A 16,934-nucleotide genomic window follows, 5' to 3' on the forward strand; every position below is an offset into this window, starting at 1 on the left:
ATCTTCTAATTACACTTTCCATTACTATAACATTTATTGAGATAGCCATGGCCTTGGCACAGAGAATATAAGATGTGGTCTTTTGCCCTCATGAGTTTAGAGTGGAGGAGATAGATTTGAAAATCAGAGGAAAACATCGTTTTTTATATGCCATGCAAAGGTGCCTATATCAGATGAAGTGAGAGTCATACATAAAGGGAATGATCAAAAGAGTTCTTGAATCTTGAATGAAGAGCTGGTGCCATGCAGAGGTTCAAAATGGAAAAGAAGGTTACAGAGAACCTTGGACAGTGAGAGTTTCTCTAGGGCAAATCAAGCTTGAGTCTCAGTACACAGACATAAGACTGATAGTGTCTCCTTTGCAGTGATGATGATGATGATGAAATTTAGCAAGCCACTGAACATCGTTTTAAAGAAATCTGTTCATTCTCCATATGAATCATGTAACATTCATAATCCTTAGAAATATGCCGATCTGCATGTTTCTATATATTCAATGAAAATAGTAAATTTTAAATCAAATTTAAATACTGCCTTGTCTAGAGTCATAATTGTATTTCCCTGACCTTGTAGCATAAGGTTCAACTCCTCTGGATAAGTAATTTCAATGAGGCAGTAAAATTTAAGCATCCAATCTCAGGCTAAAAGTTTGAGGTGCTTAATATCCTTCATGTCCAAAGAAATGACAATCTAATTCATATAGCCGGCAAAGTGAGACCTAACTTTGCCACCTGATAACCATAATCATTGTTAACATGGCTATACATTAATAGATGAGAATATTTTCAATGCACTTGCTCAAGCACTGTCATAATGCAATAATTATTAAAGTTCTGGGCAAGACTCCAGCTGAAAATTAAATGGCCAATTCTGTTACATCTCCAAGTTCTGTTCCAAATGACTGCACTTTCTGATATGCAAGCAACAGTTCAACCATGCATGGTTTAGCCACTTTAATAAGAAGAAAGCATCTCTATTTTCCAATCAAATGAACTAACCCTACCTTCTGATCAAATATAGAAACAAAATTATTCAAATGTTTAATTTTTTATATACAAAGGCAATCAAAATGTTAAGACTATCTTTACTCCTTGCTTGATTTTCTACTGGTAATTCTAAAAGCATTTACACGGTAATGCCACCAATAAATGATCTCAATTGTGTCTAATTATCCCCTCTATTCAATGGGCTATTTCACATCTATGCCAAAAATAGTTTTTGCAATTACATTTTTAAAGACTCTGCCTTAGTAAGATTTGTATTTATTACCCATTTCATGTAGATAGATTAGCATAATTCCCAAGTACACACACACACACACACACACACACACACACACACACACCTTACACATCTTTTTCTTAATACCTAATAGGTTATTCTATCCAAGCTCATTTTTTTTATAATGGCTCTCATGAGGCTTTGAATCACCCTCCAAGTATTTCATGGCAAATGATACAAGTTTTGTCATGATGCCTCCAACTGTGAATGTCTGCATTTGAGAACAGTTTGAAGTGTCAGCAATTAGTGTTCTTGGCTTGAGAATAGCCACTTAAGACCAAAAGAAACAAGTTGAAAATATAGCCTTCTCTTTCTTTTTCTTTTGCAGGTGAGCTTGAGGTTTCCTGTCTATCCAGGTAAAAATATGGGGGAAAATCCAAAGAAACAGAAAAAAGTAAAAAAAAAAAAAAAAAACTGGTTTGGGCAATTATACTTTTCATCATAAATTAATGATTTTTAATTAATGCAAAATGAGTAATAGGTCAACAGATACTAAGAAGTCCACACTTCTGGTATAGCCATATCAACCAAATCTCTATACCATCTTCATGAATATTGCAGATTAGTCTCAGTCAGTATCAATTGTCCCTTATCAGCTCTTCAGTGGCTGGTTTTCCACAAGGGCTCCAGCTTACCTCCAGGGCAAATATCTGTAATACCATTTCATACTGCTTGAAAGCATTTAAATTACTAAGCTTCAACAATAAACTATTCAAAGACTAATACCTTGAGTCTTTTAACCAATTGTTTTATAATTACAAATATATTAAACTATGTATATATACACCAGAGTTTGCATATTCCTCTCTATAAATAAAATAGTCCCACAGCTTAAAACTAAACAAAACAAAACAAAGAAGCCCATGACTTTCCTTCAAGAATTCTCTTCTGAACCCAATCTTTCCATCTTGATGTCTCTGCTCCTGTCTCTCCAAGACACTGAAGTTTCATCAGAGCACAAGGAAATGTATCATGAGGAAATTGTCAGATTAATTGGACAAAATATTAGGCTCCTTTGAATGAGCTCGTTGTCTGCCACTTACTCATTTTGGCCTCTTTTCATGCCATGATATCTATTTTGGGAGATTCATGCATTGGTGATACTTATAAGTATTGTTAAAAAATCTAAGGATTTTATTAGGAAGCCCAGAGCCAGAGTCTCCTGAAGAATATGAGAGAAAAACAAATGGGTTAAGAAATGAGTAATCTCCATTTACTGCCCCAAATTAAGTCTCCTTAAATACAGGGAGCCCAACAGATTATAAATGTAGGCCCTTAAGTAGGGCTCTCACAATATCTGTCTCCAAGACCTGCCTATGGCAAGGAGGTGGGAGGGTGGTATTGCCTCTGATCTGGGTATTTGAATATTTGGGTATTCTGTTATCAACTAACCCTTCAAAGAGAGAAGTCAAACTATGGCTTTCTCTTCCATCAGTACTGCTTTTATTTGACACAGCATTTGACCCTCAAAGCCCCATGAAAGCAGGAAGGCAAAGCCTACCAAAACTGCTAAATTCAGTAAGAGAATTACAGGTTTGGACTTCACTCATATTTTGTATCCTAACACCCTTAATCCTACAACTCAACTCTTAACCTTTAGTGTGTAAGAGAGTTTCTTCTGTGTTATTACTAGAATCTGAACATTCAAATTCTAGCTTTTAGGTCTCTGTATTTGAAATTCTAGGAGTTAAAACCACTGATGCTCTTGAAGAATCTGGAGAAAAAGAAGTAAAATAATCCTCTCATTTATCTCACAACACACCCACTAACCTACAGCCTGGCATGGTTTTGGTTATATATTAACATATTCACCAGGTACTAGGTGTGATGTAGATGTAGATACAGGCAAAGGCATAGACATATAGCTACATTAACAAGAGATTTTAAGAGAGAGATGAAGAGACACCAAGTAAGTGAGCATGAGCACAGAAGATTGGGGCTTTACAACATAAGCCCAAATCCTAAACTTTCTCAGCTCTGAATGGCATAGGAAATGTTCTGATGAAGTACTTATCTGTGTGCCATTATTCTGTGTTATTTCTCTTTCAAAAATAGTTTGTTCTCTAATCTTGCTCCCATATCTTTTAGCCCTTGAAATTATTACCACTCGGTGTCATTCATCCCTCTAGCTTGTCCAATGGGCATTCCCAGCACCTCTGCCACCAATCCAATCATTACCCCTTCTTTCAACCTAAACCACTTGTCAGTTCCCCTATTGTTCTAAGATGCCTGTTGTCTCTTTTGCACACCCAGGGAGGATTTGTATATTTTTGCTAATTTCAATGGCCCTGGTGTATGAAGTGTTGGATTTTTCTAATTGGTGGTTCAAGAAGCTGTGAATATCCTAATAACTTGAGTGAAAGAAACTTTATCACTTTCTAGTAGTTCACTAACTTCAAAGTTTCTAGTCACACTTAAAAAAGCAATCTGAGACCTGAAACATATATCTGGTGCCATCCTTTACATCTTTGAGACCTAAACAACTAGATCTCAAGGTCCTATCTATAACAAGTTCCTATCTTGTCTAGCTCACAGGGTCATCATAAAAGTTAAAATGAACAACACTGAAGCACACTGTCAATACTTAAAGTGATATGCAAGCAGAAGGGAACATGCAAAACACCTGCTGGAAACTTCCTCTCTGGGAGATGGAAATGGGACGTTGTCCTCACCTCTGGATTCATGGAACTCCAGTGTGACGTGGGCATCAAATCCAAGGCTGAAGTAATTATTGAAAACATTCAGAGGGAGCTGAAATGATGAACAAAGTAGAGGTGAAGTGGTGTGTAACTGGGCAGAAAGAGTAAAATAAAGCCTAAGGCCAGACACCTCTCGGGCAGTCCCTGGGAAAAAGAGAAGTCACAACCCGAGGTAGAAGGTGTTTGCATAGAAGGAACAGGTGATTTTTTTAATTCATTAGTGAAAGCTCAAATCAAATAACACTCCCAAGAATCTTAAGTAGTATAGGAAACAAGTGAAACAAAAACAAATTATGAAATGGGAACTATTCTTGTGGATATTAATGAGAGTCCAATTGAGCTGAGGGAAGCACATATGCAATAGTTACAAAGAATGACTAAGTAAACTTAGAAAGTCAATTCAACTGGAAGGATCATGTGTAAGCTAATCAGTGGATAAACTTTTTGAGGATTTATATTCAGCATATTAATACTGCAACTTATAATGAATAATATTTAATGTTTACCCTTTAATTTTTTAAAATATATTTTTGACATATGTCATAAGCAATAAGGCAGTGGGAAACATTCAGCTATCCCTGATCTACAGGGGAAAAAGATATATGTATACATAGTTGTTAGTATTTTTCAGATTTCTATTTGAATCTGAATCTATTTGAATCTATCAGAAGTCTATTAGATCTTGTATCTTTAGTAGACCATGAAATATGCAGACACAGATGCATGTACACACACAAGTCTTCCTATAGTCCTCTGGGTCCCTGGCTGTTACCACTGCAAGCTTAGTAAAGAAGATGATACAACCTACAATCCTTCTTCATAACTGCAAAATTCATGTGCTTTTAAGGCTTTAATGTTAGAACAATTAGAAAAGCCCGTGGAAAATGCTAGAAAGGAAATTGTGGCTCTTCCACTTTTCCCTCTGCAACTCAGAGTAGAAGGTAAATGTTAAATAGAGAAGCAATTTTATCTCAGCTTGGATAATGTTTCCAGATAATTATCAGGTTTAGCCTCCAGATAGAAATATACTTCTCTTCTGTTAGAAGTGTTTAATCCTCAAGATTTCAAAAGTAAGTTTATCAAACATGTTCATATGCTCCTTAATCAGTAAGATTTTGTTTGACTAGAGTGAGGACTTTATCCCATTAAGAGATAAATGAAACAAGAGGAAGAATAGCAGAAAGAGAGATATTAATACAGAAGAAAAGAAAACAGATTGCCTTGGTCTCCAATGGAAAGAAAGAATGAACCCCCTACAGAAGGCCCTGAGTCAGAGCTTATAATAAACTCATAGGTCAAATCAGCCCCCTTAGAAATGTTTACAACTGACTGGAGAGCAGGAAAGAAACAAAACACAGAGTAATGCCAAAATCACGTCTCATTCTCCTGGCTTAATATTTGAGAATGTCCAGTTCCTGCACTTAAACAAAATACCAAGCTTTAGTAATGACAGCAAGGGTTGGTGATCTTGCCAAAAGCATAGATATGTTCATCCCTACCATTTATGTTTTCTTGGCTACAATTCTAACCCATGTCTTAGCATTCACTGATAACTTTAGGAGAACATCTGGTTGCCATTCCCTAAATAATATCCCAACTTAGTCTGTTATTAAGTTCTTATTCATATTTTCCAGGGAAAATTGTCCCAATTTCCTACACATCTCCTCCAAAATCCAAGTTTTCAAAGCCCTTTAATTATCTGAATTAATGCTCCCTGGCTGCACCAAGGAGTCTTTCCATTTCTTAAGTTGTTGGGAAGAGATTTAAATAGAGATTTCTACTGACGGCCGAAGCATTCTAAGTTCGGTGGGGAAAGGACCGTAAAATCTCCATATGGTATAATTCTTTTCACACTGGCTGTATTCTACTGAATTTCTGTAGGTCAAACACATCAGAAAAAAACATCATATCCCAAAATGATACCTGTGGTTTCAAACAACATTGTGACATTATGAATGCAAATCCACTAAGCAGTCATGATACCTGTTAGAAACCTTATAATTTCTGGATCATAGTTTTGGGGAAAAAAAACATGAAGACAAAATAAAACACCTTTTAACTTATCTTAGCCATAGATTGAGTGTTTATCACAATTGGTCAGGATCGTGTTGCTAATGAATAAATAGGTTTTGGTTTAGTTGGGAAGGATATCTGGTTCAACATATTTTAAAGTGGAAACATCCAAGACAATCTTGGCTCTATCAATTGCATAATCCAATAAAGTAGGGATGTCATTTAAAGTATAGGTTCAGGGCCTTAACTCTGCACTTACTTAATCAGAATTAATGGGGACTGGGCCCCATAATCTGCATTTTTAACAGATGCATATGGAGGTTCTTATGCATGCAAAACCTTGAAAACACTATCACAGAAGAAAAGTGGAAAGTAATATGCAGAACATGGTTATATATTATTTGGCAATCTGTCAGATTTATCTGAAGTTGAGGCCAGAACTTAGAACCAAATGTTCTACTGAAGCTCTATACTAACATATATACAATTGTGTCTCTTGGTTTGCCTTGGGTGGAAATGAAAGCTCAATCACTGAAGGAAAAATACTAAGTCAAAATATTTATTTAGGCATCTTTAAGTCTCAATCAAGTAATGAAATGGACTAAGTTAATATTTCTTATACATAAGAGATATTTAGTAAGAGACTAGAAATCTTGGGAGGTTATCTTTCCATTGAAAGACCATATGCCTAATGCTTCAGGACCATTTTTCCACCTTCTCATAGGTTATGAATTTACACCACCCATATTTTCCACCTTCTCATAGGTTATGAATTTACAATGCTTGAAAGATTAGAAAATGAATACATTCTCTTTGGTGTGGAAGTTGAGGACAGAGGTCTGGAAGCAGGTAGGAAACCTCAATCTTTAGAAGTCTATGGGGGCAGAATCACTAAGGAGTGTCATATTTGTAGTCCTAATAGCCATAAACTCAAACATCATCCTCTTATCTCATAGGAAGGAATCAGCATAGGCTTCTCCAGCCAGCAGTATATTTCCTGTGGCTCAGGTACATGCTCCAGGGTTCCCTTCCACTGAAGAAAAAACTCTCTCACCTTACATACGCCATCTTCAAGTTCTTCTGGAGGCAAGTCTGGGTTTCTTTCCACATGGAGGTTCCAACGATCCAGCTGTACGATTGTCCCATCTTCTACTTGGCAAAGGATCTTAGAGACAGGTTCATCAGTGTAGCCCTAAGGAATCAAAGAATACACCCATTGCCACTTGGAACAGTATAGCCAAAGGAATTTCATGCAAGCAAGAGCCCTTCTGCTATAGATCTCTGTTTATTTTACAATTATCAAGGCTGGGAAGGTAAACTGGTTTTCTTGAAGTAGTTAGAATCTAGGACAATAGTCACAGGCAATATGCATAGAAATATTGCTCTAACTGATTTAAGTTGAGAAGTAATTTTTGCCACCATCAACAACCAATGTCACTGGTAGGCATTTGAGGGCCATGCTGGCTGGTTGCTTCTATCAGAATGAAAACAGGATTCCCCAAGCCTCCTAATAGAGGAATCTGAGACATATATAGAACAAGTGTGAGTGCGGAAAAGGAGGAAAAGAATCAAGGTGGTATATGATAGACAACTATTTCTATTAACCTTCCACCTCATTCACCTCTCCCTAACCTTGTAGTGAGCTCTTTCTGTGTTCCTTCTATGACCTAAGGCAAGTCTGTCTGAAGCACAGCTGTATCAGACACCCACTCACTCCTTGACTATGTGTTGTTTGCAGCATGATTATTAAGGATAGTCAAGTTATTGATGTAGATGAGAGGAGTTAACAGTGATAAGTATATTTGCACAAAGCAACTAATGCATTTATACTATGCTCACTTGAAAAAATAAGAAAGACCTGTGGGAGGTTAATTCATTCAATGTTAAATCAATATCTGTTAATATATGAAGATAATTATCACCTAAGGGAAGTTAATTCACACAAAGGTCAAATCAGTATCTGCTAATATCTGAAGAGAATTTTCATGGAGCCCAGCCCAATCTCTCATATGAGTAGATAAAAAGCTGGTGGGACCGCATATGTTAGCAAATTTGTCTTCTTACTATTTTAACACCCTAGAAAAATTAATAAAATGGCTAGATAGTGACAGGTATACTTCTTCCACTAAGCTTGCTTAAAGTTGGCTCTATGGTGGAAAGGACAGCTGGCTACCTGCCCAACAAAGCCAATGATGGCATCAACCAAAAAAACAAAATGCTCCAAAAAAGCTGTAACTCTCTTGACTTAAGGATTGTAATCTGAAGCAGACTGGCTATTCTAGCCAGGGCTACAGTCAGGATCAGTTGAGGTCTGTGTAATTGTTTTAGATGAAGACTTGAGGCCAACTTACCCAACTGCCTTCCAATGGCTACCTCAAGAAGCTCCAAGCCTGTGTACTAACTCCTGTTTTGTATACCATACTTTCTTCTCTAGATGATTAAAGGTTTAAACTGAATAAGGTCCAGATAAAATCCTTATGCATGGGCTCCCTGATTCTGAATTCTAACTTATTCTTTGGACAATAAAAGCACATTTCCCTTCCATTAGAACATCTGTGGATTCAAGGCTCCTCCTGCCTGATGGTATGGGCAGCCCCTTAGAAAAGTTCTTACCCCTCCCCAGTTGAGAGTTCGAGCCAGGTCATTCCCAGTCCCCAGAGGAAGGACCCCGACGGGAGGCTGAGGGCTCAGCTGTAGTTCATCCAGAATAGAAAGGATCCAGCCCACCTAGAGACATTGTGGGGGCCAGAAGAGATATAAGAAAGATAGGTAAGTTACAAAGACAACCTGAGAGAAGGGAGCTTTAAAAAGCAAATGAAATGGTTTTTCTTGAAAACATATATGTTTTAATCTAGTGGCCAGGAAACAGACCGCTTATCTCAAACAGTTTCAAAATGGCAAGTCCTTTATAGGGAGAAGGGCCATTTTGTATGTGCTGTCATATAAGCAAAACTAGACCCACTAACCTATATGTTTAACTTGAGATCTACCTTAAAATTCAGAACAGTTTGAACTTTAGGGAGGTTTATAACATAGGCACTGGAAACAATACAAAACTCAGAATCAGACTGAATTTCAATTCTGGCTCATATTGGCTACATAATCTTGATTAAATTATTTAACCTCACTGAGACTTATTTACCTGATTTTCAAAATGGAGATAATGCCTACCTCACAAGATTGTTTACAGATTAAACTAAAATATATATAAAGCCCTTGATATGGTCCATGTAAGCATTCATTAAATGGTTACCCTCCATAGCATCATGTAAGAAATTAGTAGCATTTTCCTAAACATCCTTATATTCTTCTTAATGAAACATTATGAAAACATAATTATGGATGGTCCTAGGGACTTATTATAAGTTTAGGCAGAAAATAGATACTTATATACTAGAATCATATTCCCATTTAATCTTTTTCTAAGATAAATAATACTTTAGGTTTGGTCTTGTAACTATTTAGAATAATTATCCCAAACTTGGAAATAGCAAAAAGAAACTTGCATATCCTCCCAATGTCATACTAAAACAGTGTTTCACTAGGCCTAAGAACTTTGTGACTGTAGGTTAACGGACAGATTTCTGTACTGTGGAGATACAAATGTCGACAATAAATGATTATGTTAAAAGTTTGGTTTTACTCTTCCATAAGGCCATTAACCATTTATGTCTCAAACTTAGAAAAATTATTTTGGTATAAACTACATAGTCCTTTTCTTCTACTTCTCTAATAAATCAACTTTATCATCTTGCTGGTTCCTTCATTAAAGAGCTAAATAAATTTGACATGCATATATTCTATATTTGTACGAGTCCTATTCAAATTTTTTTAAAAATTGTGCTTTAATAGTACGTTTACTGAACACTACTACATATAAAACAGAACTAAGCAACTGAAATAAGATGAATGAGCCAGGCTAAGATAAGTAAGGTACACGGCTGCTGTCAAAGAGCTTACAATGAACAAAGAGAGGAACATACCTTTGCTTTCTATGTGCTGATGTCTGAGTAAAGCTCTGTAATCATATTATTAAAGTTCAGAACAATTCTGTAAGGTAGAAATAATTTTCACCTCTATTTTATAGATAAGGAAGCCAAAACTTGGAAGATTCAATGACCTCTTTAATATCATATCGTTTATGCAGTATAGCTTGCATTCAAAATTAGATATGTCAAACACCAAGGCTAACATCTTAGCCACTCTGGTGCAGGGAGCCTTTAAATAAAGACCTAAACCTAATTCTGGATATAGTCTAACCATGCTGGAGACAGCAGCATGTTCTTTTGGAATCTTTGGAGCACTGGAGAAATCTTAGCAATTGCTCTATCAAGTTCAGTTAATTTGCAGATTTATTAACTGAGGTGCAAAGAGGTCATGTAATTTGCTCAAGACTAAATAATTAGGAGTCTCAGCATCAGAATCTTATCAGGTCTCTTGATTCCATCTAGAGATTCCATCCTTTCTCCACCACAATATTTCTTCCCAGGAAGTAAAACTTGCCTGTCCATTAAGAAGCCTACATTGTGTTTACCTCCTAGAAAGGCATACCATCATGTTCACCCAATATGAGAAACTAAAAATCCAGATCTAAAGAAGTATCTAGAAGTCCCTCTATTCCCTCAAACTGAGCAAGTCACTCCTAGATGACTCCATAGATTCTGACCCCACACGTTCTTAGTTTTTTTACAGATGGTAATAACAAAGCTTGCTGTCGAAGTATAGGTCAGATGCTAAATAGTTCTGCTAGCTACGGTACCTGTGCTGCTAAAAGCACGAACTGCACACCGTAAGATCCCTCTAATAAACTACAACAAGACATGAAAACTCAGGAATCCTAGCAATCAGGAATCACTGACTACAAATGTAAACAGCTCTGTGACTCAGAGACTCTCAGAAACATGATGAAACTTGGTGGAAATCGAGTCTGATGTCCCCGGTAAAGAAGGCAATCTCTCTAAAACTTCTCCAAGAGATGAACACTCAGTCTCCTCCTTATGAATTATACTCACAAGTCCATCTACTTTCTTTCAGGTAGACTTAAATTAGAATTTTTTTTCTTATGCTTTGGTGAAACAAGTCTCTTTTTTCCTGGCAAAATAATGTCATGTATTCACATTTGCAATACCCATTGCACTCTAGACACAATGATAGGAAAAATAAATCTTCAGGGACCAGAAGCAAACCAAACACAAAATGGCAAGCAGATGAAGACAGGAGTTTAGCTTCTGTCTGATAATAGGGGGTAAATGTTAACCCCTCCTGGCAGGAGGCCACATATGAATGAGACCCCTCGTGGGCCTCTTGGCCAGTAGGAGAGAGGCTAGAAAAGGGTGAAGAACACCTGCACCAGGTCATAGCCCAAAGACAGTGGAGACTCATTGAGGCTGGAGGGACAAAGTCTCTAGCAGTGGGCCCACCTTCCTACTGGCTCACTGACATACCTCCAACACCCAACATCTCCCGGGATGGGTGCCTGAGTCACTTACAAAAAAATCCTCAAGTCCCAGAGTCCTGGCAACCATGCAAATGACTAGGAAGTGATAAAGATCACTAGGAAGTGAAAGGATGCAGACAAAGAAAAGAGAAAGACAAAACACAACAAACTAACTTCCTCTGAAGAGGAGCCTGCAAAGAAAAATTCTAAATCGTAGGAAGAACACTAATACCAAGATGGATGGGAAGGATAGGGGATTAGTCCACAGTGCATGAAATAAAAATACTTTTCAAATGACTGAAACGAGTGCCCTGTAACCTTCATGAATTGATCTTCTACTAATTCTTTAATTTGTACAACAGCCCTCATTCAAACCTTCTGACGCTGTTCCTGTTTTTTCAAAGAAAGTGGCCAAGAATCCATATGATACTTTACTATGCGGGAGCCCTCAGGACACTTGGACTTCTCATCCACTCTCTGTCTCTCACACTTGGCCTAAGCAGAAGAAGAAAATGCATAACAACCTATTTGAATCAAGGGATCTTCTCCTTTCTTAGCAACTGATTTAAGAACTGCATAAATAGGGATCCCTGGGTAGTTCAGGGGTATAGTCCCTGCCTTCATCCCAGGGCATGATCCTGGAGTCCCAGGATCCAGTCCCACATCAGGCTCCCTGTATGGAGCCTGCTTCTCCCTCTGCCTGTGTCTGTGCCTCTCTCTCTCTCTCTCTCTCTCTCTCTCTGTCTCTGTCTTTCATGAATAAATAAAATCTTTAAAAAAAAAAAAAAAGAACTGCATAAATATGTCCTACTTTCTTTTCCAGTGGACAAATATTCCATTTTTCTCCTGGATACAGTCAGCTGGTTTAGTATTCCATCATCACATAACTGTGATGTCATGAGAGGTCACCTGCCTTTCATAGCCAAGATTTGTCATGAAATTCTCTCAAGTGCCATCAATGTTAGGCTAATCATAGTTCTTTAGCAGAAGTGAATCTGTATCTTTGCTTTGCACAGTCCTTAATAGTTTTTCTCATCCAAGAGCCATATTAGCCAACACCAACTTCCTCAGTAGGCAACAGAATGTAGGGCTGAAGGGAGAAACAGATCCCAGTGAGCCCAGCTCCATCACAAGCTAGTTGGGCGAGTTTAGGTAAACCATTTAATCTTTCCAATTTCCCTCATCTGTCTCTCAAGCCTTTTAGGGTTATGTTATCAATTAAATAACGTGTAGACATTACTTAGCATGCACTGGCAAATAGGAAATGCTTAATTAACATTAGCTGCTGTGATTAAGCTTAATTTTTCTTCCTCTTCACTTCCCCTATAAAGGTCCAGTTTCCTAGAAGCCAAATGCCCTCTTCCTGCCTCACCACTTAAAGTTGGAGCCTCAAGGTGGCAATCAATCCCACTTTTGACTGCCACCCATCACAAAGTCTTTCAGAGACTATCAAAAACCAAACTGTACTGAAGTAGAAAACTGCTACAAAGAGAAAGAGAGAGAGAATGTAAGCAAATATACTACAATAGCAAGAGGCATAAAAGGTTTTGAATAATCATCTGTATCTGTCCTTATAAAAGCAAAACTCTATAAAAGATCTTCAGGCCCAAAGCTGTTATTGGGGCCTCTCCCTTATCAGGAACCTGTTCCTTCTGGAAATCCAGGCTTCAGGTTTGTGGCACGCTAGGCTTTCACATTTCCCCAAATCGTCTGCACCAGCCCATCCAGCACTCGTTCAGTTAAATTTAATTAATTGTAAAACACAGTACTTAGCATATTTTCTATCACAATTGAAGAAAACTATCCAGATTGGGTGAAACCATTTCCCAGTTTGCAAGCTCCTTCCTGCCTCTGGGTTCTGAAACCCAGGGGTCCTGGGTTTTGTCCCTGAGCAGTCCCAAGGTGCCACCTGCAGCTGGTCAGTGCTGCCACCGCCTCCCCAACTCCTGCTTTAGCTACCACTAAATGTTCACCCGGTGTGTTCTGAGCAATATTTTCATTCTGCAATGTACAAACATTAGAGGCGGCCGAGGGGTGGGAAGATCGGTGAATTGACGCTTTCTCTGAACAGACCAGGTACATGTCACATTTCCTCACATGCTGGCAAAAAGATGAAGGATGTGCATATTGAGAAATGAAAAGAAAAGGCCAGCATTTCTGAACTGAAAGATCAAGACAGCATTCACTGCCTGGGTGTCCCTTTCTAACATGTACACTTTGATTCTTCCCTTTGATATTTTTAATTTATGTTCGTATCTAGTAGTTTACAAGTCACCATGAGTTCCAAGAAACGTTTAAAGTCAGCCCTAAAGAAATCAAGATAGAAGATGAGAGAGATGGAGGTGGAGAGACAGAGATAAACTGAGGCTTTGGGAGGAAAGGGGCTTGGAATGATGTGCCTGCCACCCTGCGGTGGCTGTAGTAAGTCAGGGCATGGAGGCACCTGCTGTTTGGGGTGGATCCTCATCTAGGGAAGCCAAGTGATCAGGAAATAAGCATGAAGTGGATGGCTAAATAGTTTAATTCTAGGCCTTTGGAAAGACGTGAACATGGTTAAAGGCAGATCCCGCCCAGTTATCAAGGTCAGGAGCCAAATAGGTAGGGATCACCTTATGCCTTAAGGAACCAGCAGGAGGGGTGGGGGGTGAGTGGGTATGTGTGCCTCTAGGGTCTTGGGTTCATATGCCCTTCAATATTTAAGCAGCTATGGGGACAGTTATGGGGAGCTGGATGGGTAGAGATGTGGCCAAGGAAGGGAAAGAATATAAATTCACCACATGACAAAAAACAAACAAACAAAAAAAAAAACCTAGTTTATAAACCTGAAGGTCTGATAAACCTCAAGCTTATTCTTGAGCTAGGGGAGTTTTCTTTCAGCCTAGAGATCAAAGATGAGACAAGCCCATCCAATACCCGCAACTATGTGACAGCCTTGGGATTACACTAACTGGTTACAAAGAGACCACATCTGTACTGTCCACTGTAGCATCCATGGGTCACGTGTGGCAGCTGAGCACTGGAATGTGCCCCCATACAAACTGGAGGTGCTGTTATAAGTAAAAATATACACTGGATTTTTGAAGACAGTAGAAATTGAACATAAGCTATCTCGTCAGTGGTTTTTCTATGATTGCATGTTGAAATGATAACATTTTAGATATATTAGGTTAAATGAAATATATTATAAAATTAATTTCATCTGCCTCTGACTTTAAGTGACTTAGAAAACTTAAAAATGTGGTTTGTATTGTGGGTCTCCTGAACAGCAAAGGTTTGTACTGTTACAACGCTAACACTATGAAGACCCTTAGCGATGCAGATGTACCGCTTTGCAAATTTAGAAGGTCTCAAAGAAGGGTGAGGAACCTGCTGAAAATCAGAGAAATATAGGCACCCAACAAACTCTTCTGGCTCCAAGTGCAGTGCTGGAGGATGGGTTATTTAGAGGTGCAAGGAGGCAGAGCAACGCAGAACTTTGGCAGTGAAGCCAACGAACTTGTTTCCAAATTAACGTGAGACATCTATATGTGAAATAATACTCCGTGCACAAACTAGTGCAGTTAAGGGTTAATATATCCTCCTCCTAATCAGTCAAAAAAAAAAAAAAATCCCATTCCTGATTCTGCCTGGAACCTTGTCACTATACAGACAGAATTCTGACAGCTTCTACGGTGATAGACATGCTCGCTGAGTAAAGGCTGAATGCCTCATGTCAAATGTCTACTTGACACTCTCAGGAATTCGTCTTCACTTGCCTCAAGCCAGCAAGCTTTCTTCATAAATCCATCAGGAGGTCTCGCCTTTACAGAAACTCTGCCCCTACTCAAAATTAAAAGTTTCATATCCTAAACTAATGAGATTAAAAATATCGATCACTTACCCAGAAAAACATTTCATAAACTCCAGGCATCTTTTGCAAAATATCCATTTTAACCATGTAAAGCAAAATAAAATAAAACCTGGTTTTATATAAGGTACAAGATAAGCAAAGTCTTGATTCTGAGTGATTAAATCACAGAGGGTTACTATTGAGAAAATAATTAGTACAAAATATGCACCAACTCTAGGGTAAACCTACAACTTTCCTTTTTAGGTATGCCTGTTGTGAGGGACCTGAATATAAATGTCTAGTATATTCGCAAGTTGTGTGGAAGGATGTGAAAACCGAAGCCAGGAACACAGACACAGTCCCTAAGAGGAAAAACTACCTAGAACATAAAAGAAGAGTAATATCTAGCCTTGTAGAGTACCTATTAATTATGGTACATTTAAAGAAAGGATGCTAGAAAAGACAGGCTAAGTAGGAGAACTAGGTAGTCTTCGTGTCAAAAAGGTGTTATTAATGGCACCAGGGCGTATTCACAGATATTCAACACTGTAATTGGGTCTGGTCTTTAGGATTCATTAGCAATCTATCATGTCTCACTTGTTCGTCATTCTGGGTTTTGTACCAAACACGCCATTGAAATGGTTTTCTTAAAAACCACTAGTTACCTACTAGTCTTCAAAATCAATGATAATTCTCCGGACTCTCCCTCAAGGTATAACCACTACCTCTTTCTTGAAACTCCTTTGTATTTTGTTTTTGTTTTTTTCTTGACAGACTAGACTACAAGTGGTCCTTTCTACTTCTGGCTTTTCATTTGCCTTTTGAACTTTGGCCCTGACTCCCTAATCACAGGCCTGTCACAAGTGTTGGACTCGGCTCTTTTCTCTTTGTCCTTTAGGCTTTAAAACTCCAGGTTTTCTGAACAAGGGATAGTGGAAAGGGAGGTGGTGTGGGGGTTGGGGTGATTGGGTGATGGGCACTGAGGGGGGCACTTGATGGGATGAGCACTGGGTGATATGCTATATGTTGGCAAATTGAACTTCAATAAAATAAATAAAAATTTAAAAAAAAACCTCCAGGTTTTCAAATATGTCTCTACTTGCAGAGAATGCCTCAAAACCACAAAACCTAGAATATGCTTCCTATATGTGCCCACTGAGTAGAGGAAAGGGTGAAGAAAGGAGAAGTGAGAGCCAGCTGCCAGAAGGCTCCGTGATGATGGGAGAAATTTGGAAGGCGTGGCACTCCATCACTGCTGAAGTCCAAGACGTAGAGATGGAATAGGAGGTGGATGTGGATTTGAAGTCATAGCCACTTGGGTTAAAAAAGGATAAAAACTATGAATTCAGGACAGCAGGCAAATCTCCAACTTCTCTGCTGCTATCACTGAGATGGAGAAAAGATGGGAGCAAATGCTAAAGTCATATAGGAAGACAAGGGGATTCTAACTTAAGGAAAAGAACCGTAGTAAATGGTCACAATAAGCTTACATTTTAAGATAACTTTCTGGGGAGAGCTGAGCTAAGAGGAACATTCTGTGTGTGTATGCTAAACATAACAAATATACTAATATATATTTAATATATTTATATATGTACACAAATACACACACACTATAGATAGATGATAGATTATAGATGATAGATAGATAGATAATAGAAAGATAGATGATAGA

General features: G+C 38.2%; 1 protein-coding gene across 1 annotated transcript in view; it reads right to left on the reverse strand.

The window, feature by feature from the left end:
* Positions 1-16,934, reverse strand: part of DGKI (diacylglycerol kinase iota) — a 341,172-nt gene that overhangs the window by 180,060 nt on the left and 144,178 nt on the right. Inside the window, exons 14-16 of the mRNA XM_072777355.1 lie at positions 8,607-8,720; positions 7,048-7,185; positions 3,954-4,032 (exon numbers count right to left, since the gene is read on the reverse strand). Coding sequence (XP_072633456.1) covers positions 3,954-4,032; positions 7,048-7,185; positions 8,607-8,720 — 331 coding nt within the window. The remainder of the gene's footprint in view (positions 1-3,953; positions 4,033-7,047; positions 7,186-8,606; positions 8,721-16,934) is intronic.

The sequence above is a fragment of the Canis lupus genome, chromosome 15 (assembly GCF_048164855.1).
Source record: "Canis lupus baileyi chromosome 15, mCanLup2.hap1, whole genome shotgun sequence".
Taxonomy (NCBI): Eukaryota; Metazoa; Chordata; class Mammalia; order Carnivora; family Canidae; genus Canis; species Canis lupus.